Source organism: Taudactylus pleione, unplaced genomic scaffold (genome assembly GCF_031769625.1).
Source record: "Taudactylus pleione unplaced genomic scaffold, aTauple2 ptg000061l, whole genome shotgun sequence".
In the NCBI taxonomy this organism is placed as follows: domain Eukaryota; kingdom Metazoa; phylum Chordata; class Amphibia; order Anura; family Myobatrachidae; genus Taudactylus; species Taudactylus pleione.
This window is the reverse complement of record NW_028284463.1, coordinates 20,704,766-20,732,092: the sequence shown is the minus strand read 5'-3', so window position 1 is coordinate 20,732,092 and position 27,327 is coordinate 20,704,766. Positions and strand designations below refer to the sequence as shown.

The window sequence follows — 27,327 nt, the reverse complement described above, 5'->3', positions numbered from 1 at the left end:
CCGCCCTGACGCACCTGGCTTCAAATGGGCTGTGTGGCTGGTCACCGGTTTTCCGTCTCCCATTTCTGTGAGTATGGTTTCTTGTGTCTTCCAGTCTTCCTTCTCTCTGTTTAGTCTCCTCCTCCGGCCTTGGCTGCTTACCAACTGAGGTGCCTGTGGCTCGGGGGCGGGGTATAGAGGACTACGGACCCAAGTGCATCCTGGGAGCAGTGAAAGCTTTAACTGCGTGGTGCCCGTGGATCCAGATCCAGCTATACCCCAAGGTCAACCCTGTGGACCCTATGGACTTCGTAGAAACAGAGATAACAAAGGTAAGTTCTTACCATGGGCCTGATTCAGACCCACTCGCGAGCGGCTGTCCGCTCGCAAGTGGGTCGATGGTGTGCACTGAGCATGCGCACGACGGAGGGAGCTCCGTCGTGCGCATGCGCGAGACGCGACGAGCGAAGGACTTTCCTTCGCTCGTTGTGTCTGATCAAAGGGGGCGTGCTGTCGATGTTGATTGACAGCACGCCCCCTTTGGTGGGCGTGCCGGGGGCGTGCTTCCCAGACGGGGGCGTTCCCAAGGGAACGCCTACCGTCAGAAGCCGGCCCACTGACATCACTAGTGATGTCAGTGGGAGTGATTTTGGCTCTGATAGAGCCAAAATCACTTTGGGCCTTGCGGTTGAGAAACTCAACCGCAGGCTCCAGCTCGCAGTGGCGATGGTCGCGATGGTCAAGACCATCGCGACCATCACCCTGCACGCTCGTATAGGCTGTGGGTGGTGACCCACAGCTATACGAGTGTCCAGGAGGACGCTCCATAATTATGGAGGCCGGCCCTCATTCAGAGCGTGCGCTCTGCTCAGAGCGTCCGGCTCTGAATGAGGGCCCATATCTCTTGTTATATACACCATAGAGGAGGCTCCTATTCTCTATAGCATGTGCTGGAGACATGTAATACTCTGTATATACACCATTGGCTGCTGATCCTCTATAGCATGTGCTGGAGACATGTAATACTCTGTATATACACCATAGAGGTGGCTGCTGATCCTCTATAGCATGTGCTGGAGACATGTAATACTTTGTATATACACCATAGAGGTGGCTGCTGATTCTCTATAGCATGTGCTGGAGGCATGTAATACTCTGTATATACACCATTGGCTGCTGATCCTCTATAGCATGTGCTGGAGACATGTAATACTCTGTATATACACCATAGAGGTGGCTGCTGATCCTCTATAGCATGTGCTGGAGACATGTAATACTCTGTATATACACCATAGAGGTTGCTGCTGATCCTCTATAGCATGTGCTGGAGACATGTAATAATCTATATATACACCATAGAGGCGGCTGCTGATCCTCTCTAGTATGTGCTGGAGACATGTAGTAATCTATATATACACCATAGAGGCGGCTGCTGATCCTCTATAGCAGGGGTGGGGAACTTTTTTTTCTGCCAAGGGCCATTTCTTCTTCGGGGTCCATAGGGTCCACAGAAATTACCTTGGGTATGTAGCTGGAGTGATCCAGGTACCAAACAGTCAACAAGCTTTAGCTTCCAGGGTGCCCTGGGCCCTCCTCCATACATACCCCGCTCCTGGCTACAGGCAGTCAGTTTTTTTCTATTTGGTGCAGGAGGACCATGCGGTCAGTGGGTCATGAGGGATCCTGACAGCAATGGGTTTAATGGTGGCGGCCATGTCAGTGTGCCAGGTGGATCCGTACAGCATAAAGGGAGGTACGCTATCCCCTGGCTGCCCCTCCCCTGACCTGAATACTGGTTCATTTGTTAAAATTAATTTGTATAAAATTCCCGTGTCCTGGTTGCTCCACCCAGCCTCCTTCTATAGGAGTCGGCCAGAGACCACTCTCATGTGCTCTCGGTGGCTAGGTCTCAGGAAGTTGGGTCAGTCTCCCTGTATGCCTCTCTCTACGGTGATCAAGTCATACAGAGCTCAATACACTACCGGGGCTTTATGGTAGTTGTTAACAAGAGCTTGGTGCATATAGTTATAATATATATCAACTATGTATCTATGTGCATTGTATGTGACTTTCTGAAATCTGCTGTGTTATGCTGCCTTTTTTTATGAATAACTGTCAGTCATAATCTATCACTGCTGTTTCTCCTCATTAAACCCTCGACTGCAGGTGTGGGATATATTGGGTGTGAAACATTGTCACATTTTGTACTCAGACTTTGCATATAAATAGAGATATTGTTATGTCCAAGGAAGCTGAAAGACAGATGGCTGGAGCTCCTGTGCTGGTGTCATGTATGGCCTATAAAGCGGGGTTGTCACCTCAGGATTTCATGCAGGATGGATTATGTGGCCACTGTGTTAAGGAGTCGCCACATCTGTCAAACCTACCAGCTTCTGGGCAGGAGCCCCCGTTGGCTTCCTTTTCCCAGATTATGGCACAGGTTGCGGATAGATTGGCGGCCCCTGGGCCAGCCGCAATATTGGGGTCCTCTCAGCAGCTGCAACCTGCTATGTTTGTCTGGCTGTCAGGTCTGTTGTTGATGGGACGGGCCTCCCTCTGGGGGATCCCAGGGTAGGAGGCCGACTTCTTCAGTCTTCAGACACCTGGCATCTTACGACAACAGATGCCTGGGTTTGGGAGGTAGTCTCCCAGGGGTACGCCCTTACTTTCTGGAGAAGTCCCCCACAAAGGTTTTTCAGCATAATTCCGGCAGCGGATTCTGCGAAAGCCTTGTCCCTTCAGCAGGCTATACACTCCCTGCTGGTGTCAGGGGTAATAATCCCGGTTCCAGTGCATCAATTAGGGAAGGGATATTATTCCAATCTCTTCTTGATTCAAAAATCCAATGGGTCTCACCTGCCTATTGTAAACCTTAAAGGGTCTCAACACGTTTATCAAGGTTTCGCTTGGAAACTCTGCGATCGATTGTGTTGGCCTTGGAACCAGGGGATTTCATGGTATCCTTGGATATTCAAGATGCTTAACTTCATGTACCAATTGCACCATCCCACCAACAATTCCTGCGATTCGCAGTCATGCAGGAGCATTTCCAGTTTCAGGCACTGGCTCTTTTTTTTATCAACTGCCCCTCGGGTATTTACCAAAATCATGACAGTAATGATGGCCGGCCTCAGGCGCCAGGGATTCAGGATTCTGACATATTTGGATGACTTCCTGATATTGGGTCTGTAGTCACAAGAATTGCAGCATCATCTCGGACAGACAGTAGGATGTCTACACAGATATGGGTGGATTGTAAATTGGAAAAAGTCATCGCTTCTTCCAGTACAGCAGATGGTGCATTTAGGGGCAAGGGTGGATTCTGTGGCTCAAAGGATTTATATGTCTGAAGTCAAGATTGTGGTCCTTCAGCTGCGGATACGCAGGCTTCTTCACAGCCGAGCGGTTTCTATTCATACAGCAATGCAAGTAATGGGATCCATGGTGTCGACCTTCGACATGGTGGAATTTTCCCAGTTCCACTCCAGACCATTGCAGATGTTAATCCTCTCTCATTGGAATGGGGAGTACCACTCAATAAGGGCACAGATGATCAGTCTCTCGCCAGAAGTGTGACTGTCCCTGTCTTGGTGATTGCAGACGTGTCATCTCAACAGGGGTCGTCCATTCTGGATTTCAGATTGGGTACTGCTTACAACCGATGGCAGCCTCCGAGGCTGGGGTGCAGTGACAGGTCATCACACATTTCAAGGAAAATGGACAGCAGGGGAAAGTCTTCTATCCATAAATATCCTGGAATTAAGGGCAGTATTCAGAACGCTTGTTCAGACTCAGGAAACTAGAAAAGGGCAGGCCTGTCCAGGTACAATCCGACAACGCCACTGCAGTAGCCTACCTCAATCATCAGGGAGGCACGCGGAGCCAGGCTACCATGAAGGAAGTGTCAAACATTCTGGTCTGGACAGAATGTCACCTTCTGGCAATATCGGTGGTGTTCATACCAGGAGTACTAAATTGGGAAGCGGACTACTTATGTCGGCAAGATATACAGGCCGGAGAGTAGGCTCTTCATCCACAGGTGTTTCAGAGCCTGGTGGACAGATGAGGTCTTCAAGAGGTAGGCCTCAGGACGCAGTCACAGGGTTCACATGTACGGGTCCAGAACCAGGGATTTTGCAGCCGAGTTTGTGGACGCTCTGGCAGTGAGGTGGAGCTTCAGACTGGTGTATCTGTTTCCTCCGTTTTCCCTTCTTCCCAGGGTCATCAGGAAGGTCAAACAGGAAAGCGCTACAGTAATAGTGATAGCTCTGGCTTGGCCCAGACGCCATTGGTTCACGACCTACAGAGTCTCTCCATAGATACTCCATGGCCTCTTCCTCTAAGGCCGGAACGGTTAATACAGGGCTCTTGTCTGTATCCAGATTTTCCTTGTCTGTCTTTGACGGCATGGCTCTTGAGGCCTCCGTCTTAAGGGCAAAGGGGTTCTCCTATTCAGTAATTCAGACAATGTTGAAGGCACAGAAACCTTCCCCAGCCCGTATTTATTACGGAATTTGGCACTCGTTATTTCAGTGGTGTGAACTGAGGAAATATGACCCGAAGGTGTTTAGGGTCTCTCGAGGGCTTTCTTTTCTTCAGGCGGGTGTAGACCGAGGTCTCCGTCTGGCCACCCTGAGGGTTCAGGCTTCTGCACTTTCAGTTTGGTTTCAGAGAAGGATTGCCCCATTGCCTGGCGTAAGAATATTTTTTCAGGGTGTTCTGAGGGTTCAGTCTCCCTTTGTCCCCACGGTAGCCCCGTGGGATTTGACATTGGTGGTTTAGGGCCTTGCAGGCTCCCCCATTCAAACCCCTGAAATCAGTAGATTTAAAGTGGTTGATAGCGAAGACTGTCTTTCTTCTGGCTATCGCTTCGGCTCGCAGGGTCTCTTATTTGGCGGCCCTATCTTTTCGCTCTACTTTTTTAATATTTCATCAGGATAGAGCTGTTCTTCGTACTAGGGCGGGGGTACCTTCCTAAAGTGGTATCCCAATTTCATATGAATTAAGAAATTGTGGTTCTGGCTTTACAAGCTTCTGGCCTTTCGGCTGGTGAAGCATCACTGGATGTTGTCCGTGCACTCCATATTTATGTAGATCGCACCAACTCCATTAGAAAGTCAGATTCTTTATTTGTGTTGTATGGCTGTCATAAGCGAGGCTGGCCAGCTAACAAACAGACTTTGGCCACATGGTTGCGTATGACAATTTCTCAGGCTTACACACAAGCTGATCTTGTTGTTACGTTATGGCACATTCCTCGAGATCTGTTGGACCTTCGTGGGCGGTGCGACGGGGTGCCTCTGCTGAACAGATTTGCAAGGCAGCCACGTGGTCTTCCGTCCACACCGTTGTCAAATGCGTTTGACACATTTGCCTCTCAGGATGCTTCCTTTGGGCGTAGGATTCTCCTTTCTACTGAGATACAGGAGCATCCCCCGCCCATAGGAGGAAACTGCTTTGGGACATCCCAAGGTAATTTCTGTGGACCCTATGGACCCACGAGGAAGAAAATAAGATTTATGGTTTAACATACCTTTGTTAACTTTCTTTGAGGTCCATAGGGTCCACAGAGCACCCACCCTAACGCACCTGTTGTTGTTGGGAAATTATTTTCTGTTGTATTTCTGTGATTCCCTCTTCTTACAGAGTGTGTGTCTGGAATGCAAGGGTCCTTCCTTTTCAGTTTTTTTCTTTCCTGCTTGGGCTTGATAAACGGACTGCCTGTAGCCAGGGGCGGGGTATGTATGGAGGAGGACACAGGGCATCCTTGGAGCTAAAGTTTGGTGCCTGGATCACTCCAGCTGCATACCCAAGGTAATTTCTGTGGACCTCAAAGAAAAAGAGTTAACAAAGGTCTGTTATACCATAACTCTTATTTTTGATATATATAACATTATTCACGGGCCCCGTACAGGCCACACACCCCCTAGTGTTACATCAAACACGTTAGGGGCCACAATCGGCGATGATTACAGTAATGCCGGGAGCATCCTGAGGATGCTCCGGGGAGCTGTAAGGGCAGCGGTGTGACCGTCTGACATGTCCTAAGGACGCTCCAGGTGGCACTGCTGCATAGATTCTGGCTGCAGTGTGCCATTCTAGACACCCTGCTAGCCAGATGAGGCTAGCAGAAAAAAAAGCTCAGAGGGCCAGAACAAATTATTCCGAAGGCCTTATATGGCTCCTGGGCCTTAGGTTCCCCACCCCTGGTATATATCCATGTGCTGGAGATGTGTAATTCTCTAATCCTCTATAGCATGTTTGGGAATCTGTGCACGTGTAGAATGGGTCTGCGAGTACGCTTGCAGCAGACTGTCAGTGATTAACAGTCTGCTGCCGTTTGGGGTCGGGGAGGGGCTGGCGACAGCCTCTGTTACCTGAAACAGAGGCGTGTTTCCGCCGTTGGGGGGGGGGGGGGGGAGGGAAGAGGCCAGGATCTCGTCGGCTTACGGAGATTTCCTGGCATCTTCCTCTAAACTGCGGCGGCCGGCTGCAGGACCCTATGGGTCACCACAGCAGGCCAATGGTACGTAGATTAACCGATGCTGTGTTGAACAACGCAGCTTGAGTAGTAATGCATAGGAGGAGTGATGCCCCCTGCCGCATTACCATATCTGCAGAGGATCGCAATTGCAAAGCTGCCTTGAGTGCATACATCAAATACAGTCAGGTCCATAAATATTGGGACATTGACAGAATTTTCAGATTTTGGCCTCTATTCACCACCACAATGGTTTTGAAATGAAACAAACAAGATGTGCTTTAACTGCAGACTTTCAGATTTAATTTGAGGGTAATTACATCCAAATCGGGTGAACGGTGTAGGAATTACAACAGTTTCAATATGTGCCCCCCACTTTTTAAGGGGCCAAAAGTAATGGGACTATCAACTCAAAAGCTATTTCATGGACAGGTGTGGGCTATTCCCTCGTTATTTCATTATCAATTAAGCAGGTAAAAGGTCTGGAGTTGATTCTAGGTGTGACATTTGCATTTGGAATCAGTTGCTGTCAACTCTCAATATGAGATCCAAAGAGCTGTCACTATCAGTGAAGCAAGCCATCATTAGGCTGAAAAATCAAAACAAACCCATCAGAGAGATAGCAAAAACATTAGGTGTGGCCAAATCAACTGTTTGGAACATTCTTAAAAAGAAAGAATGCACCGGAGAGCTCAGCAACACCAAAAGACCCGGAAGACCACGGAAAACAACTGTGGTGGATGACAAAAGAATTATTTCCCTGGTGAAGGAAAAACCCCTTCACAACAGTTAGCCAAATCAAGAACACTCTCCAGGAGGTAGATGTATATGTGTCAAAGTCAACAATCAAGAGAAGACTTCACAAGAGTGAATATAGAAGGTTCACCACAAGATGCAAACCATTGGTGAGCCACAAAAACAGGAAGACCAGATTAGAGTTTGCCAAACAGCATCTAAAAAAGCCATTACAGTTCTGGAACAACATCCTATTGACAGATGAGACAAAGATCAACTTGTACCAGAGTGATGGGAAGAGAAGAGAAGGAAAGGAACTGCTCATGATCCAAAACATACCACCTCATCAGTGAAGCATGGTGGTGTTAGTGTCATGGTGTGGGCATGTATAGCTGCCAATGGAACTGGTTCCCTTGTATTTATTGATGTGACTGCTGACAAAAGCAGCAGAATGAATTCTGAAGTGTTTCGGGCAATATTATATGCTCATATTCAGTCAAATGCTTCAGAACTCATTGGACAGCGCTTCACAGATGGACAATGACCCGAAGCATACTGCAAAAGCAACCAAAGAGTTTTGTAAGGCTAAAAAGAGGAATGTTATGCAATGGCCAAGTCAATCCCCTGACCTGAATCCGATTGAGCATGCATTTCACTTGATGAAGACAAAACTGAAGGGAAAATGCCCCAAGAACAAGCAGGAACTGAAGACATTTGCAGTAGAGGCCTGGCAGAGCATCACCAGGGATGAAACCCAGCGTCTGGTGATGTCTATGCGTTCCAGACTTCAGGCTGTAATTGCCTGCAAAGGATTTGCAACAAAGTATTAAAAAGTGAAAGTTAGATTTAGGATTGTTTAGCTTGTCCCATTACTTTTGGCCCCTTAAAAAGTGGGAGGCACATATAGAAACCGTTGTAATTCCTACACCGTTCACCTGATTTGGATGTAATTACCCTCAAATTAAATCTGAAAGTCTGCAGTTAAAGCACACCTTGTTTGTTTCATTTCAAAGCCATTGTGGTGAATAGAGGCCAAAATATGAAAATTCTGTCAATGTCCCAATATTTATGGACCTGACTGTATCTATAGCCTGCGTGCATACTTCATATATCTATAGCCTGCGTGCAGCTTTGCAATTACGATCTTTACAGAATGAGGCCCTGTATTTACAACATAGAGGCCGCTGCTGATCCTAGTCTATAGCATGTGCTGGAGACATGTATTACTCTGTATATACACCATAGAGGATGTGCTGGAGACATGTATTACTCTGTATATACACCAAGGAGGATGTGCTGGAGACATGTATTACTCTGTATATACACCATAGAGGATGTGCTGGAGACATGTAATACACACAGCAGTGGTGAATGGCTGGCAGTGTGTACTAAGTGCTAATAGATCATATTTTGGTAGTAAATGATTAGCAGCAGCTGTGATAGCAGAGGACTGACACATCTGATAGATGCCCTTTACCTGCCTGTGCACATACATTGCCAAGATCAATAGGTTTCCTTCAAGAAAAATGTTACCAGCTCATCTGTGATCGATGTTTGGAGGCCGTGCCGGTGTCTGCTCACTTTCCTGGTTGAATAATTGATGGGCGATAAGTGTTTGTAAACAGGAAATCTATACCTTCCCCCTCCCCTCCCCAGCTCTGCGTTTTAGCTTTTGCCCCATCCCGGAGATCTGTAGCCTGAGCCCCTCTGATTCCCTGCACTGTCTCTTGCGCTTGATTGCTGCCCTCGCTAAGTAGGAGCCAGAGAGGGGATTTATTATTCCATGTTGCAGATTTTTATTTATAGTCTTTAGTTACTGTGCTCTGCTGCACTGACCTGGTCCCGGTTGGTGCCCACGTTGCCCCCTACAGTTTCCAATGCGTTAAATGTGACCATTAAGCTGTATGATACGTTATAAAATGCAATTTAGTGTTGCTTTTGATTATCCTTTTTTTTTGTTTTCTAAATATATAAAGAAGGCATAAAAGCAGATTACAAATGTAGCACGTCGCACTGTAGTTGTGATGCCGCACTTGGGGCCTGAATCGCTATGGATCGCAACTGCGATTACGCACGCAATCGGCCGATTGTTGCCTTCTGCGCATGCATAGCAGTGCACTTGTGTGCGAACCGGCCGCTGCTCGATGTTACCGATGGTTTCGCAGTCTTGCTAAACATTACGGATGTGTGTAAGGTAAGGGGGGCGTCCTTATGTAGTGCTGCGACGGCATAGCCATTGCAATCCTTAGCATATCATCGCAATGAGACTGCGTGCGTAATCGCTATTGCAATCGCAGTTGCGATCCGTAATTAATCAGGCCCTTGCCATCACATCCAATGTACCGTGTTAAACATCCTGTATGAGAATAGTATAGATGTGGTTATAACCTATAGACCTGTGGTTCAATTGATCCAACAATAAAAAGCTGCTGTTCTTGGTAAACAGATCTACATGCCATGAAATGTTGTATTTGGTGCATTGCTTCCTCCCCAGTATTTTGCTGTTTGGGAAAGGTGTAATTTACAGTATATTAACCTCTAGTATATCAAGCTCGCCTCTCATTATATACAATAATGATATTTTACTATCTGCGTCATTAAGGGCATTCTGGCACAGTGTTATAGACATTCTCCAACATGCATGCGCATTAGTAGCGCACGCTGCCCATCCAACGGCTCCCACTGTGCAAGAGACAGGACAGACCTCTGCCGGATAGATTGACGGCCTGCCGGGAACAGTTACATGTGCTGCGGCGGGAGAGGCGGAACAGTGTTGGGGGCCAGGGCAAAAATTATATTTCTACATCAGGGTCCATAGGGTATCCACAGGATACCTTGGGGGGTATAGGTGATGACGTCAGGCATCAGGCACCATAGAGTTAAGTTTTCAGCCTCCCAGGATGCACTAGGGTCCCCCTCCTATACCCCGCCCCCGAGCCAAGGCATCTCAGTTTTCGTTGGTGCCCGGCTCGGAGTCGGAGCACATGTCTAGAGGGGGGGGCTTAATGCCACTGAAGTTTTCTCAAAATTCGGCAGCTGTGGCTGCACATCTGGAAGTACAGCATGGACAGTTAGTACTGACGTCCATGCGGTCTCCTGCATTGTATGTGACTTCTGCTAGCGCTGCTACTTGTACTTTCACTTTCTACTGTCAGCCCGACTATGGCCATTTGTTGGGTAGCTAGAGCTATGGAGCACTGGGCAGATAATTTGGAGGCGTCTTTGGATTCAGACTGTTCGGCTGAACAGTCCGAGTTGGTACGCAATCTCCGGGATTCGGCCACTTATATCAATGAAGCGGCCTTGGATATCAGTACCCTGACGTCTCGGATTTCTTCGGCAGCTGTTGCTGCTCGTCGCACCTTATGGTTGCGATCTTGGAAGGCGGACGCTGATTCCAAGAAGGACTTGGAAGTTTTGCCTTTTAATGGAGAAGTCCTATTTGGTCCGGATCTGGACAAAATTGTAGCCACGCTGGCGGCAGCCAAATCGACATGTCTCCCGTCTGCTGCAGTTCCTTCAAGTTCAGTTACGTCATCCATTTGGCCTTACAGGGCCCACGGTAGGCCTAAAGCACAGTCTTTTCCCCGACAGGCTGGCCCAAAAAAATCGGCCAAGCCCCGGAAACAAGCCTGGAGTACCAGACGTCCGGCCCCTAAGTCTGATGACAAGCCTGCGGCCTGACGGTCCGGGCCTCCCTTTGGGGGATCCCAGAGTGAGAGGCCGCCTGCTGCAGTTCGCCCAGTATTGGTCAGCAACTACGACACACTTGGGTTCACGAGGTGGTTTCTCACGGGTATGCCCTCTCCTTTCGGCACAGGCCCCCATCCCGATTCTTCACCGCTGGTCTTCCCTTAGACCAGAACAAAGCCAGGGAACTGCGGAAGGTTTTGCACACTATGCTCCAGGCTGGAGTTATAGTGCCTGTTCCATTCTCCCAGAGGGACCTGGGTTTCTATTCCAATCTATTTTTGGTGCAGAAACCCAATGGGTCGTACCATCCGATTCTCAACCTCAAGGCCCTCAACAAGTCTTTGCGGGTGCCGCGGTTTCGGATGGGGAGCCTACGGTCCATCATTCTGGCTCTGGAACCTGGGGATTACATGGTGTCGTTGGACATACAGGACGCTTACCTGCATGTCCCTATTCTTTTGAGTCACCAACAGTTCCTCAGGTTTGCAATCCTCAACGATCACTTTCAGTTCCGGGCGTTACCTTTTGGCCTGGCGACAGCACCACGTGTGTTCACCAAGGTTATGGCGGTCATGGCGGCGTTCCTGCGGCTGCAGGGAGTCCCCATGTTGCTGTACCTAGATGACCTTTTGTTGGTAGCAGGGTCTCCAGAACTCCTTCTACGCCACTTGGATCTGACGATTGCAGTACTGCAACGACACGGCTGGTTGATAAACTGGCAGAAGTCCACCCTGATCCCGTCTCAGGATTCTACACCTCGGAGCCTTATTGGACTCCAGTCAGCAGCGGATCTTTGTGACGAGAGAAAAGATCTCTGCCTTGCAGTTGAGGGTGCGCAGTTGTCTGCAGAGTCGCTGTGTGTGTCTACACTCGGCAATGAGGTTACTGGGCTCCATGATGTCAGTATTCGACATGGTGGAATATGCCCAGTTTCACTCCAGACCTCTGCAGCAATTGATCCTGTCCAAATGGAATGGACTGCCTCAGAGTCCTAGACGATGGTGCTCACTCCAGAGGTTCGCCTGTCCCTTGCCTGGTGGTTGCAGACGACCCATCTCAAGAAGGGTCGTCCGTTTTGGGTGGCGAACTGGGTCTTATTGACAACGGACGCCAGCCTTCGGAGCTTGGGAGCGGTCATGGGTCCACACTTGTTCCAGGGCAGATGGACTCAGGCGGAACAGGAGCTTCCGATAAACATCTTGGAACTCTGCGCCGTCTTCAATGCTCTCCAGCAGGCACAGCGGGTTCACCCCGTGCAGGTCCAGTCGGACAACGCCACCACCGTGCCCAACATAAATCGGCAAGGAGGAACCCGAAGTCAGGTGGCACTCGTAGAGGTGTCCCGCATCCTGGTCTGGGCGGAGCACAATCTCCTGGCCATATCAGCAGTATTCATCCCGGGAGTCCTCAACTGGGAGGCGGACTTTCTCAGTCGCCAGGACATTCATCCGGGGGAATGGTCTTTGCACCAGGATGTCTTTCAACTTCTGGTGGACAGGTGGGGTCTTCCAGAGATCGACCTCATGGCGTCGCGGCACAACAACAAGTTGCCAGTGTATGGGTCTCGCACAAGAGACGAAAGGGCGTCTCTGGTGGATGCTCTGTCCTTCCAGTGGACGTTCCGGTTTGCTTATCTCTTCCCTCCGTTTTCCCTTCTTCCACGGGTAATCCGGAAATTCAAACAGGAGGAAGGGACGCTCCTGTTGATGGCTCCCGCGTGGCCCAGGCGGCACTGGTTCTCAGACCTTCAGGGTCTGTCTGTGGACAGTCCTCTGCGGTTGCTGCTAAGACCGGACCTACTGTCACAGGGTCCTTGTCTTCACCCGGACCTGACTCTGCTGTCTTTGACGGCGTGGCTGTTGAGACGGCCATGTTAAGGTCCAGGGGGTTTTCCAGCTCTGTAGTACGAACTATGCTAAGAGCTCGGAAGCCGCCTTCTGCAAGGATATACCATCGTCTGTGGCATACGTTCTTCCAGGTGTCGGCCGAGAGGTTATGCTCCTCGGGAGTTCCGTCTGTCTAGAGTGTTAGCTTTCCTACAGGCGGTACTAGACCATGGGCATCGCCTTGCTTCTCTGAAGGTGCAGGTGTCTGCCCTGTCCGTCTGGTTCCATCGTAGGATTGCTACAATCCCTGGTGTGCGCACCTTTATGCAAGGTGTTCTTCGAATTCAGCCACCATTTGTTCCACCAGTGGCGCCTTGGGATTTAGCTGTGGTCCTGAGGGTTCTCCAGGGACCGCCATTTGAACCACTGGGCTCAGTGGACCTTAAATGGCTGACAGCTAAAACAATTTTCCTTCTGGCCATCGCTTCGGCCAGACGTGTTTCTGACTTAGGGGCTCTATCTTGTAGACCCCCTTTCCTGATTTTTCATGGGAACAGGGCAGTGCAGCGCACTCGTCCTGAATTTCTTCCCAAAGTTGTTTCACGTTTTCATATCAACGAGGTAATCGTTGTGCCGGCTTTTAACTCACCCGACCTTTCAGTGGGTGAGGCCACTTTGGACGTTGTGCGGGCCTTAAGGATTTATGTTGACCGCACTTCCTCGTTTAGGAAGTCGGACGCCTTGTTTGTCCTCTATGGCTTCCGTAAAAAGGGTTGGCCTGCTTCAAAGCAAACTTTGGCAGGTTGGATTCGTGTGGCAATTTCAGAAGCTTATCTTCATGAAGGCCTTCCGGTTCCATCCTCTGTGTGGGCTCATTCCACTAGGTCTGTGCGTCCTTCGTGGGCAGCTCGACGTGGTGCCTCTGCAGTCCAGATCTGCAAGGCTGCCACGTGGTCCTCTGTCCATACCTTTGTGAGGTATTATGCGTTTGACACCTTTGCCTCTCAGGATGCTTCCTTTGGGCGGCAGATCTTCCTTTCAGCACAGGAGCGTCCCCACCCTTAAAGGATACTGCTTTGGGACATCCCCAAGGTATCCTGTGTATACACTATGGACCCTGAAGTAGAAAATATGAGATATGGTAAGAACTTACCTTTGTTATCTCTATTTCTACGAAGTCCATAGGGTTCCACAGGACTTCCGCCCTGTCGCACCTGTGCCGCAGATGGGCTTTACTCTGGTCACCGGTTTTTCCATCTCCCTCTGGTGAGAATGTGATTCTTGTGTGTGTCCAGATCTTTCTTCTCTCTCTTCCTTCTCCTCCTCCGGCCTATGGCTTGGTACGTAACTGAGATACCTTGGCTCGGGGGCGGGATATAGGAGGGGACCCTGATGCATCCTGGGAGGCTGAAAACTTAACTCTATGGTGCCTGATGCCTGACGTCATCACCTATACCCCAAGGTATCCTGTGGAACCCTATGGACTTCGTAGAAATAGAGATAACAAAGGTAAGTTCTTACCATAGCTCATATTTTTTTAAAGATGAAACAAAAGCAAAGTAGTTTTTTTTTTTTTTTTCGGTGTCGTATACAAAACTAATTGCCATTAATTTGAAAGAATATTGAGGCGAAGTACGTTTTAAAACTCCTATAGAAGTTACACAGTGTGCAGTTTAGCACCATTCCATTTCAGTTTCTCATTTTATTTTCTTGCATCATTTTCGAATATCCTACCTATAAACATGAGGCCATTCCCATGTAATTGCTTTGTTTCCTGCACACGTGGTATGTGATTGTCTGGCGTCTGTCCCTCCAGGTGAATACACAGCTGTACAGCATGAAAGAGAAGCAGCAGCTGGCCGACCTGATTAACACCATGCTGGCCTATAACCTGACGTACCACCAGGAACGCACCGTGGACGGGCAGTATGTCTACAAACTGGATCCGTGAGTAGGATCTCCTGCACCCGACGGGGGGGGTGGTTTGTGTCTCCTTCCGCTAGCTATAAATGCTCCATGTACACATTAATGTATCTGGTGTGTATGTACCAGGAGAACTCGGTCCTGTTCCCAGCGAGTGACATATTGTTTGTATATCGCACATACAGGAAGTAAGATGTCTCCTTAGTCCTTGTACATCTGTGTATTCTCTGCAATAACATGTCATGTTCGGTGTGGTCCGTCTATTTAGGGGCTATGTAATAGGCTGGCTTTGTCTTACAACTGACTGGCATTTTAAATTTGGCTGCAAACTTGCTGAAATCACTCCAGTTCCTTCATCTCGAAACGTATTGCATAACCCCCCACCAAGTAACACTAAAGCTGCATACACACACGATTTTTTGAACGATTATCATTAAACAATATCATTTAACGATAATCGTTTGAAAAAATTGTTCACTTTCTGAGTCAAACGATGAACGATCGTTCATGCGCGTTCAAGTTTGTAGTTCAGTCAGACTTGTCAACTCAACGATTTTCATTAAGGGAATACGCAAAAATCGTTTGTAGTTCATAAAAATCGTTCATGACACTTTAAAAAAATCTGACAGAAAATCGTTCATAAAATCGTTGGTAACAAAATCGTTGTGTGTGTGCAGCTTTATTGTTTGAACAGTGTGACCATTCTATGTGTATTGTAGAGAGCTACACGTCATGGTCTGTAATAAAATCTAATCACCAGCCACTACGGCGGGTTTTCTGCAGGAACAGGAAGTGGGGCTCTGGGGATGACATCACATCCTGTTTAAGACCCAATCCTGCATTTTTATTTTTTTTTGTTCATTAAAAATATATATTTTTTTAAAATTTAGTTCTTGCCTCCATTGTCACTTGCATAAGCGATAGCCATTAGAATCGAGCTGGGCTACTTTTTATTTTGTATTTAAATTTAGGCACGCTTACTCTTTTAATTGATTTTACACCTTCAGGCGGCTTTTATTCTTTGACTAGTACGTACCACTTTGAATTGCTTCCTGGTTCCCTCTGTGCTTTTCAGCCATAACCAGGCAATGTGGCTTATGTTTGTCACCCTTTGATGTGCAATTGCTATATTCTGTACCAAATGCACAGCAGAGCGCTGTTGTGTCCAAGGGCAAATGGCTGACGGAAAATGAAAAGAACAAATAAAAAGCAAGGAAGTCAGAACCATTGCATGTAGTTAAAGTTACAGGGCATGCACAAACAGCGGTGCTCCCATGTTTGAGAGAGATTTTATGTTTTCCTTTTTTTGTATTTTTTTTTTTTTTGGCCTATCCCCATCCCACCTAAACAAAAGTCAATTGTGCAGAGAACAAACCGACCATTTTTGCAAAATATAGGGCCACTAGGTGGCGCTGTTTCCTTCAGCTTGTGTTGCTCTTCCTTTGAAAAGGGTGAGTGTGACAGCTGTTGTTTATTTGCATAAGTACTGAATTGGAGACATCCAGGGATATCGGTGCAGAATAAGCCCAGTATATAGGATAACGTATTTGTAGAGAAATAGAGTAATTATACCCACCTATAACCAGGGTACATCTTCGCCTTAAGCTATCAATACACACAAGTTGCTCTTAGAGTGTTATAAAACATCTAGTAAAACTGGCCTACATTGGTAAACTATCACCAAAATGAAACTGAATTGTGCCCCTGTAAATAACTATACAAACCTGAGTGTGTCAGCACCGTAATCCCTACAGGGGCTGATTATCTGTCCGCAGGCAAGAGTTTCCATGATCCAGGAGACACCCAGATAACATAGAGAAGATCAGGGGTAGACTTGAGGCGCACATCCACTAGACGACAGGCAAAAGACTGCACGACTACGACATTGTAATCGTGCTGTTGTTTGTCTGTTATGTGATGAGCCTGCACTGAGCGAGCAGTCGTTCAGTGCAGGCTCATCAATCATCTGCAAACATGCTGAACTTGTCGTTATCGTCAGGTTGTACAACATATTTGTACGATGATAGATGTCTAAACGACCAGCCGGAGCGCACATTGCTGGTCGTTTTAGACATCTTTCAAACAAGCTGCAAACGATTATCGCTCAATTGAATCGTCTAGTGGATTTGTGCCATTACAAAGTGGTGGAAATTTAAGGTGACATGTTCTGCACTTTATAATATTGACACTTTAAATTTCAAGTTCAAACCTAAGTAAATCTCCTGGTGGACAGTGGCAGGTGGGCGTTTGACTGGGGCGGTACACCTGTCAAACCGTAACCCAGGTGTCCTAAGGCGAGCTCCGAGAGGACAGAAACCTACCGTAGAGCAGAAGGGAAAAAGCTTGGCTCTCTGATCCCTTTCTGTACGGATGGACAGATAAACTCTTGAGGTCTGTGCACCTTGTATGGTACAGCCCCCCCTGCTGGTAACCCTGTAACATCCAAGCCTATGGTATCATATGTTCACAAATGCTTTCCGAAAGTGTGCAAAAGACAAAGTCAAAAAAAAAAAAAAAAAAAAAAATTATACTACTTAGAAGTCACTATATAGGTCACGAAAATCAGAGGTGATGTCTAAATCTGTCATTTGCGATGAGGATGGTGTATTCACAAATTTTAAAAACCACCAACCCCATACGTCCGGTCCAACAACTCCTCGTACAGATCCGAGCAGGAGAATCCCGCTAGCGAGGTTGTTAAAGCCTCCCTAATGCCAATTACTCCTTTATGAGAAACTGGATTCCCTGAGGCACGGGCTTCACCCAATAACATTTCAGTAATGGTCGTAGTCGGGATGGGTGATCGCCTTCTGTGGGCCAATGTGGGATTTAATTTATTTCCTCACCTAATTTCACCAAGAACTAAGAGAACAGAATGATCGGGGGATCGGCTTTGTCACCTGGGCACAGGCTGGCTCCGGGCTTGGCAGGGAAAGCATGCAGAATTAGTGCGTGCCAGCAAATTACCGTCTCTCTTCTGCCCCAGCACAGCCCGAGCGAGCAGAGAGCCGCTATCAATCCACCGCCTGTTACATAATCTCCCAGGGTGATCCCTCCTGACGAGCAGATTATGCAGCAGCAGCGCTTGCTCTGTCACTTATCAGCTTGTGCTGTGCGGTTAATGTAATACCCACTTGTGTGACAGCAGATGGTAGGACTTCACTAAAGCAGGGACTTTATTCTTCCCTATTAACCACTGCACTACTCCTCCGTGGCCCTTCACCTATTGCTGCACGCGCGGGGTGCGGGAGAAGGAGCTATTGGGGCTGTTTTAAAGAAAGCTGCCTTCAAATGCAGTTTTGTGGGTATAGTAAAGTAGGGGATGAAACATGTTCTCGTCCCGCGGGCTGCAATCCTCCAATCTGCTCTCATTCCTTCTACCAGCCCGTGACCGGTAGGGTTGTCGATGCCCCTCCCACATGACCTCTCCAGTTACATGAATGGGGCGCTCAGAGTAGAGGCGGGCTTCCACAACACTGCTGCCAGTCTGTCGCACGAGAGGGGAGAGCGGCGCCAGACGGCTGCCGCCCTCAGTGGCATTGGCCAATGACGTACTGCTAGGGTTAGTGGCTTCTGGCAGAAGTGACCTCGATATGTCGGCGTTGTGTGTTAGAGACTATAGTGCGATCCCTCTGGGGGGAGGGAAAGTACAGCGTAATGTTGGTGCTATATAGAAGATATATGTTGATAAATTGTGTAGATTTGGGGGTCAAGTTCCCATTTAAAATGAAGCAAAATGAATTAGTTGAGTAGGAACTATGAAACCAATGTCCTCTCACATCCCCTTAGATCAGTCTCTGGCCAGAACCTCGGCTCCTCCCTGGTAACCTCCGCGCATCCCATGCACCGTCCTATAGGTTTCCCCACCACACCCGTTATGCGTCCATATTACTGTCCTACACCCTCGCTACTGTCCCATTCTGAGCCACACTATATATCTCTCTATAGCAATGTCTTTATCATGCTAGTGTTAGGCACACCTCTCCAGTGCCAGCTCCCACATTTCTCACCCCTGTTTTGCAGCAATGTGGAGGACGTTTGCCGTTTCCCAGATCTCCCGGCCCGCAAGCAGCTCACCTACCAGGCCAAACAACTCATCTCCCGTGAGATCGAGCTGGAGAAGATGAGGAGGACGGAGGCCTTTCAGCAGGCGAGGAACGCGGGAAGGGTAAGACTCGTGTCAAGCATTCCGTAGCCGTCATGGAAGCCACTGTATCATTTCTCCGCCATTCATAGGCATCAACGGGCCGACGTCGCATTTATACTGTGGGGATCGGTTCAGTTAGACCCGGCGAGTGTAAGTGCGGCTATGTACACACACACTTCTGTTTGCAGCCCCCATAGAGCTGCGTTCAAAATCCACGAGTCCATTGCAAGATCGGGCCCACGACAGGGGAAGGTTGCGATGCCGTTGGCAGCGATTCCGCAGCGGTTAAAATGGCAGCTCTCCTCGCGTCTAATTTAAATGACCCCCTTATCTCTCGTCTAGTATAAAGACCTGGAACTGCATGAGAAGTAGTTTGTCACTCTCTGATCTGTAGCAAATTACTGCTGGGTATAGCCTTGCATAGGAAAGGGGGTAGTAGCAATCTAAGTAGCGGAGGGTTTGGGTATTAGAACAATTGTAACGGTTTTGAATATAATATAATGAATTAATATCACAAGTGGGCTTAAAGGAGCCAGTTTTTGTTTTTTCTTTCCTAATTCCAAAACGGGCTGCCTTCTCTTTGCTAACCTATAAATACACTGATATTACTACCAGGGAAACCTAATGTATTTCTGTTATCTCCAGTAGTAACTGGCCTAGGGAATTGCCGTTTTATATGTTCTCCTTTGTGCTGGGAAGAGCCATTTACCTTCAGGCGCCCCTAGTGGTAACTTGCTGAACTGTAAACTGAACATCCATCGGGGGGAAAAAAAAATAAAATTCACAGTGACGTAAATGACTTTAAAAATATATCTTCATTACATGAGATGCAGAGTGTTTGGAATACTGGAGGATTAAAGCCTTAGTTACCCTGCAGCAATCATTATCCTTATGAGTACCCCTGAGTATGTCTGATTGTCCCTCGAGCCTCAGAGTTTAGTAACATGCTGGCCCCAGAGAGTATCTGTTTGCGTCTTCCTCTGGTCTCCGGGATACAGTGTAAACAGGCGTTAATGGTTCCCCTCGTTAAGGTCGTCTATGTAAAACCTGGAGCCGCAGTAGAGGATGGTGAAATAGGATGATATTTATATATCTTTTTTTTTTTTTTTTTAAATCCTTGCGCTTTACAGGTGGTTTACTCGGTGTCTAAAATACTAGTAATACAGCAGGTATTTCATGCAGGATGCAAGAGCTCACTTTGATCACATTGCCCTACTTTCAGCCAACAAAATACGTCTTTAAACCATATCTCTAAGGAACAATTGGCGTAATCACACTTGCACAGGAAGCCTATCTCTGTTGGGGATGGAAGTTTGCCTTTGATTTTGATTCTGATTTACTAGTGAACCGTTAGTCATGTGAAATAATCAGGTTTCCGTTGTGTTTTTGTTTTTTTTTTGTTTCCCTCTCCTTGTATGATAACAATGCTCAGGGCTGTAGCTAGGGTAGTGCGGCCGGTGCCATCGCACAGGGCACCACAGGTCAGGGGGCGCTGTTTGGGCCTGTCAAATTTCTGTTTATTATCATTCTTGCTTGTAGCTTCCTCTTATTTCATCCCTAGCATCTCCTGGCCTCCCCTACCTCTTCCCTGGCCCTTCCCCATGAAGCCATGGCCCTTTTTTGGGTGCATTATGTCCCTTTGAAAAATGAGGGGGGCGCCAATGCTCTTTCTGGCACAGGGCACCAAAAAGTCTACTTACGGCTCTGACAATGCAATGCGTCTCCAAGTCTTACAGCGGCTGCACACAGCAGCCACTCCGCTCTGGATTTCTGATTGCCAGATTGCAGAGGGGCCACTCGTACATAAAGCTGGTCACTTAGAGGGATTTAGAAGCCGAGATTAAATGAGATTGTAATGTACACGTTTAATTGTACCAACAAGTAGGGATGGGAGAGTTTTATTATTATTATTATTATTATACGTTTTAATTATTTTTCTATGATGGAATCTGGGACCCTGAGCTACAAGTTCATCCACTGTGCAAACATATCTTGCAACTAGTCTGTATGTAAAAATGTGTGTACGCAGAGGGTGGATGAGGATAGGGAGGCGTTAACCAGCGGACAGGTTTTCTTACCAGGTGCGGTGATCTGTACAGACAACTAGATTATCCAGGGAAGGTATAGTGAGTGGAAGCCACCATTGTTTGGAGGACGTGGGGGCTTGGTGGTTGGCCGCAGAATGGTCAAATGAGATCACTGCCGCCAAAATCCAGCCATTGTGAAGCAGTGCTAGCCGAGGCTAGCACAGACGCTGCGGCTTTACCCAGGCGTCTTAGGAGCCCATGCTAATGACGAGGGCCACACTTTGAGACAGCAGGAGCAAGAACATACGTTAGGGAGTGTGGACATCACGCGTGTGCATGTCACTCAGGAGAGACAGTCCATAGCGTTGAATGCCGCAACGATGTAAACTGTGTTGGTCCATGCCAGGCTGCTGATACAATTGGAGAGAGCAGGCACTAAGAATATCGGGGCACAGGGCGGCGGCAGCACTTTACTGCACTAAGAGCCCAGCGGCAGGATGTGACATGTAGCACAAGGCTCTAATTAGTTGCTGGGGAGACTCTGCATGTAGGCCATATATATCGGTAACGTACATTACAGCTCAGTAGCTATTGTGTGTCAGTTGAAGTCGGCTTGTTTGATCCTAGCAGGATGGAAATCTGAATGGCGGATCTATTCTTGCAGCACAATTTGTGTGGATTTCATCTCGCCCGCCTTGGGAGGATTATCCATAATACTGTGTTAATAGGCAGCACGGTGAATACTCATTTAGAAGTGGATACATCCTGTGACAAGTAACCGTTACACTGACACGTGTATTATTTTGATCTGATTATTTAAGGACAGTGAGTTGATGTCTGGCATTGTCAGCTCTCAATATGTATCGCTCTGATTACGTCTAAGTGGATTTCAGGGTTTCCATTGGTGCGAAAATAAGGTTTCTTATGAGAATGCACCAATCGAGAGAGAGATATATATTATCTATAGTTGATATTCAAAATCTTTTGAAGATTAATTATAGAAGCACATTTACATTCTGTTATCAGAGATAAATCATTGCCTGAACATCACATTTACAATAAACCCAACCTCAGCATAAAATCTTCTCTCTATGCACTGTGTAACCCAGAGTCTCCCAAACGCGGTCCTCAAGGCTCCCCAACAGTTGAGGTTTTAAGGAGCGTACACACTGTACCCATATCTATGAACGATAACGATATCGTTCAAAGATATATCATTCATATCGTTCATTTTTATGCAGTGAACAACCAACGATATGCGCGTTCCTGCATGAACAATAACGATATCTATGATCGTCCGTACATGCAGGCCAACTTGCACGATATTGTCAACTTTGCCTATGAAGAGATGTGACAGGATGACTTCACTGAAAGAGATCTTTCAAGTGGTTGTTGATGGTACAGATCGTACCGTGTGTATGAAGCTTTAGAGAAATCCATGGTTGAGCACAGGTGACTTAATTAATTAGTACATCAGTCAATTTGATTTAATCATCTGGACTCAAGCATGGACTGTAATGGCGGAGTTTGGGAAGCTCACTGGTATAAACCATTGTTTGTCCGACTACAGCATCAGAGGAAAGGATCTAATGATAAAGTACAAAATCTCATTTATTTTTTTGGATAACTCCCTTTGGAGACCAAGTTGTGGCACCATCTCTGCATATTTTTTTATTTTTCCTCCCAATTTGCTCCCCACATAGATTGAACATGATCTGAAACATACCAGTTGGAAATGCGTATACTGGTATCTACCGACACACAAACGCGGATTTGTTGACAGCAGTCAGCGGTTCTTGAGTTTTGCCAAAGCGCATTTAAAGACTAAGGGCCTGATTCAGACCCACTCGCGAGCGGCTGTCCGCTCACAAGTGGGTCGATGGTGTGCACTGCGCATGCGCACGATGGAGGGAGCTCCGTCATGCGCGAGACGCGACGAGCGAAGGACTTTCCTTCACTCGTTGTGTCTGATCAAAGTGGGCGGTGCTGTCGATGTTGATTGACAGCACGCCCCCTTTGGTGGGCGTGCCGGGGGCGTGCCTCCCAGACGGGGGCGTTCCCAAGGGAACGCCTACCGTCAGAAGCCGGCCCCACTGACATCACTAGTGATGTCAGCGGGAGTGATTTTGGCTCTGATAGAGCCAAAATCATTCCGGGCCTTGCAGTTGAGAAACTCAACCGCAGGCTTCGGCTCGCAGTGGCGATGGTCGCGACCTTCAACCTGCACGCTCGTATATGCTGTGGGTGGTGACCCACAGCTATACGAGTGTCCAGGAGGACGCTCCATATTTATGGAGGTTGGGCCCTGATTCAGAGTGAGCGCTCTGGTCAGAGCGTCCGGCTCTGAATCAGGGCCTAAGTGCATATTGTCAGCCAATGGGTGTAATTAAGGTGACATTACCACAGCCCTGACCATCTCCCAATTGTATCTGTTATCAGGATGCTAATCACAAAATGGAGGATGATGTCAAGGAGAAGAGTGCAGGGAAAACTGCCGCCAAACCTGGCACCTTAAACCATGAACAACGCCTAGAGCACATTGTGAAGAAGACCACATTTGAGGAGAAGGTAGGCCTGGTCTTTATACCTTTCTCAGTTACACCCTGTGGCAGGACGCACGGCATATGTACACCAAAAAGACCTAAAAAAAAAATTATAAAACATATACAGTAGGGTGTTTAATTTCATTTTCATGCTCCTGAAGCCAAAGGAGACGCTGTTACAGTAAAGATGAGCTGTTACAGTAAAGGAGACGCTGTTACAGTAAAGATGAGCTGTTAATGAATATAAGTAACCAGAGCCCCCGCTCTCCATATACAGAAGGTGGAGGGTAGGACTTTGCACGCCGGCCTCCCATTCAAGACACGGGTAGTAGGTGCCCTAATACATCTCCTAGTGATTTGCAGACTTCATTGTGTTGGCGAATAGGAGGCTTGGCGCTGAGGCGTTTCCATAGTAGCCCATTACACTAGGTGGATCCTTCTAACATGGCGGCATCTGCTTCTGTTGCACAGCAAATAAGACGATGCAATAAACGATAGCATGCTGCTAAATGCACCATGGAACGATATATCGCACAGACTTACACTGGATCGTGCAGTGTGTACAGCCGGCGAGATATATTGTTCCTTCAAGTCGTGTCATGGCAGGGTACACATATCGTATAGTGTGTACCCAGCTTTAGAAAACATGGTCAGATGTGTACATGGCCCAAAAAGTGAAACCATGATAAATGCACATGTCCTTTACTGTTTTTCCTTTTACAGCCTGAAAAGGATTTCTTTGGACGCCAGATAGTCAAGACGGTGGTTTCTAAGCTTACAGGCAAGTTAGAGCGATGTTCTGAATGATATTGTCTATCACTTTGTCATTGTGCACTGCGGATCTCCTCTGAGTCTGATTGTGGGAGTATATCAAGGGTTAGGAGCGGATTGCGCCTATGTCCCATTACATTTTATACCTTAGAGGGAGCTTCACTGGGGGCTGAGCTGGATCACTGCTGGTTTTCCAAGCAATGCCAAGACACCAGGGGAGATTACAGCAGGAGCCTGTAAGATGCAGCGCTAGATATTCCAGCAGTCAAAGCGGTCCTCATCCAGGCAGTAGGAAGCTAAGAGTGTTTTATATCTGGCACAATCTCCTTCAGCCAAGGGAATGGGCCCTTTTTAGGGAAGTCTTTCTGCAGATTTTGGATAGGTTGGAGACCAGCAGAATGAATACCTGGGGCATCGTGATTGATAGGGGCTTCAGCTCCAGAACAAGACCTGAATCCTTAAGAATGGAGTTTAAACATCCTTTTATGGACTTGCTCGCAATGCACCTGAAGGAGGACATGCTCACCGATAAAGGTTACCTTCAAAGCCCTATGGAAATTCTTAGCAGAAACCAGCCTGAGCATGATCTGAAACACACCATCCGCAAAGCCGTGATGGCTTTTTAATTACTTTTAGTTCCCATGCCTTGGGGCACATCCATCCTCTCCCCTATATAGTGATATTGTGTAGTGCACACCTACATGGCTCATTCCAGCTCTCCCTGCAAAAAATCAAGACTGCATGTCGTTACTTACCACAGTAAAGTTGCATGTGTAGATATGGGCTACCCTGTCTGAAGAAAATGAATGGCTCTGTAGTAATTCCATGTGGTAAAGATAGGATGTTGGTGCTGTGAAGGACACCGCAGTGGGCAAGTAACTGTTAGGTGGAATTAGTCTAGCAATGGAAACTAACAGTGGGGGATGGCTACAGTATTGGCAGCACTGAGCCAATGATAGCTGCCTCAAACGAGCAGGGAAGACTGAGATACGCTTTGCCTTGACCGGTACTTCATAACATGGAGGATTCCTAGAAGAGGGTAGACTATCAGAAAAAGTGAGACCAGACACTGACAATTTGAGATACAGCGCCACCTATTGTCCCCTCCAGGCTAGCATCTCAAGCGATACTTGGCCTATTGATGCTGTTATACACCACAGAAGCCATTGTGTCTCAGAGATGGGAACACTGTAATATTGGTCTCCAGACTACTTGTAGGATACTGTGTATGCATATTTTATGTCCTACACATTAAACTCCTTTCTGAAAGTGTATTATGGGTCTATGTAGTGTACTGCCCAGCTGGTGTCTGTTTATTGGGTGGGTGTGAGTGCATTTAATTACAAGTTTCCTCCTCCACTGAATATAGCTTCTGATTCCATGAATATGGGAAAAAGCTTACCACATGCATAGAAGGTGCTGTAGCAGTGGGCTGCGTTGTCCATGTTATAAGCCTTTCCTATTATAAGCTGTAATTCGTTGCTTTGAATAATTGATGATTTCTTCCAGCAGCTTCTATCACTCGGTTCATTATTTTATCTTTATACATTTAATTTGGCAATCATGTATGCTAGTATAATGCTGTATCTTCTCTCGGGGCAGTGCTCGTATTAAAGCGAACCTACAATTAGTATGTTCTATTTATCCCTTTGTACATCTGTGGCCTATGTACAGTGGAGGCAGCCATTTTGTGGGCTGAATGAAACTGCACAGGGATGCATCAAATCATTGGCAACCAGTGACTTCAGTGAAACGTTTCCCCGCCAAATGCGTTGTTTTAACCCATAAAATGCCTGCCTTTCCTGTATTCGTCAGTCATTATACAGTGGTAGTCTTTCTAAACTGTAAAAGACTACAGCAAAATGGATGCTCCATCTTACTCAACAGCATACATGAGCTTGCTGATTCTAGAGCTTATGTGTCTGCAGCTGTTGTATAACTACAAGTCCTAGTGAACCCTAAAGCCTTGTACACACTAGACGATATTTTGAACGATTTGGCAGACTCGGGAACAGCAACAAGTCAAGCATGTACACACTACGCACGCCTGGCAATAGCCGCAGTGAGTGTACAAAGCTCTGGTCATAATACTGCAGATATAGGATCTGTGCAGAAAGCATCAGTCTGTTAATATAAAACATGGTGGTCAATACACAACGCCATGTAACTGTGTGATAAACTGCTGTCTGGATTATAGGGCTGTGGTCAGATTTTTCTAGGGCGAGATTTGGTGTTGGAGTCCGCAGAACGTGGTGGTGATTTATTTTATTTTTTTTGCGCGCTTTGGAAATAAAATGTTTTTGTTCTGTATTTATAACCATAATGTTTGTCCCCACAGCGAGCACAAACCAGGAGGATTCTGTGGAGAGAAAGATCGGGACAGCTGTTGGGAACAGCCACGTCTGGTTTCGCTTTAACGAAGGGGTATCGAACGCTGTGCGGCGTAACGTGTACATTAAGGACTTGTTATGATGATTGTGTCATTTTTATATAAAGGAAAAACAGAAAGTGGAATTTAAGACTTTATGCGTCAAGAAAAGGGCAATGATAACATTATAAACCCATCTGTGGCCTGGGGGGACTGTTACCGCCTTACTGTGAAGAAAGATATGGCCTATTACAGAAGCTGTTTATATATACGGAGGCTGTATTACAAAAGACGTTCACTCGTTTCCTGTCCGCACCAGCGCAAAGTCAGATCCGGAACAGATCATTCCCAGTTGGAATGGGAACATTTTTGTATTGCCAAAATTAATATAATAAACAGAGTTCATAAAATGTGGTACTTTTTTTTAAAATTCTACTATAAACAACTTCGTGTTGTGGATTTGTTATCACCCTTTTGTCCTGTTAACTTGGGTAACTTGTTTTTCAACGTGTCCTATCATTCTCCCCTAACAATTGTGGCACAATCGTCCAGCCGAGGAACGACCATATTGCATAGTACATATCAGGTCAGCCCTGCAGCACAGCCGATGACGATATATCGGTACATCTGCCGATGTGTTCAGGCGACCCGCGGACATCACTACTGGGCGATTTAAATTCTGCCCAGTTGTGCTGACTGGCCAGGCATATGGACCGGCCGATTGGTGAGTGTGTATACGTTACCAAATCGGGCGCTGGGTCCGGCTCAGTGTGTATGCCTCATCTTACAGTGCTGCTGGGCCCCTTCAGGTTACTCTTAACAATTTGTTTTCAG

The 27,327-nt window shown here is 47.2% G+C and overlaps 1 protein-coding gene across 1 annotated transcript in view; it reads left to right on the top strand.

The window, feature by feature from the left end:
- Positions 1-26,902, top strand: part of CHTF18 (chromosome transmission fidelity factor 18) — a gene marked incomplete at its 5' end in the record, with an annotated part of 67,800 nt that extends 40,898 nt beyond the window's left edge. Inside the window, 5 exons of the mRNA XM_088465002.1 lie at positions 14,531-14,661; positions 18,661-18,805; positions 23,251-23,379; positions 24,078-24,135; positions 26,464-26,902. Coding sequence (XP_088321128.1) covers positions 14,531-14,661; positions 18,661-18,805; positions 23,251-23,379; positions 24,078-24,135; positions 26,464-26,597 — 597 coding nt within the window. The remainder of the gene's footprint in view (positions 1-14,530; positions 14,662-18,660; positions 18,806-23,250; positions 23,380-24,077; positions 24,136-26,463) is intronic.
- Positions 26,903-27,327: the final 425 nt, after the last annotated feature.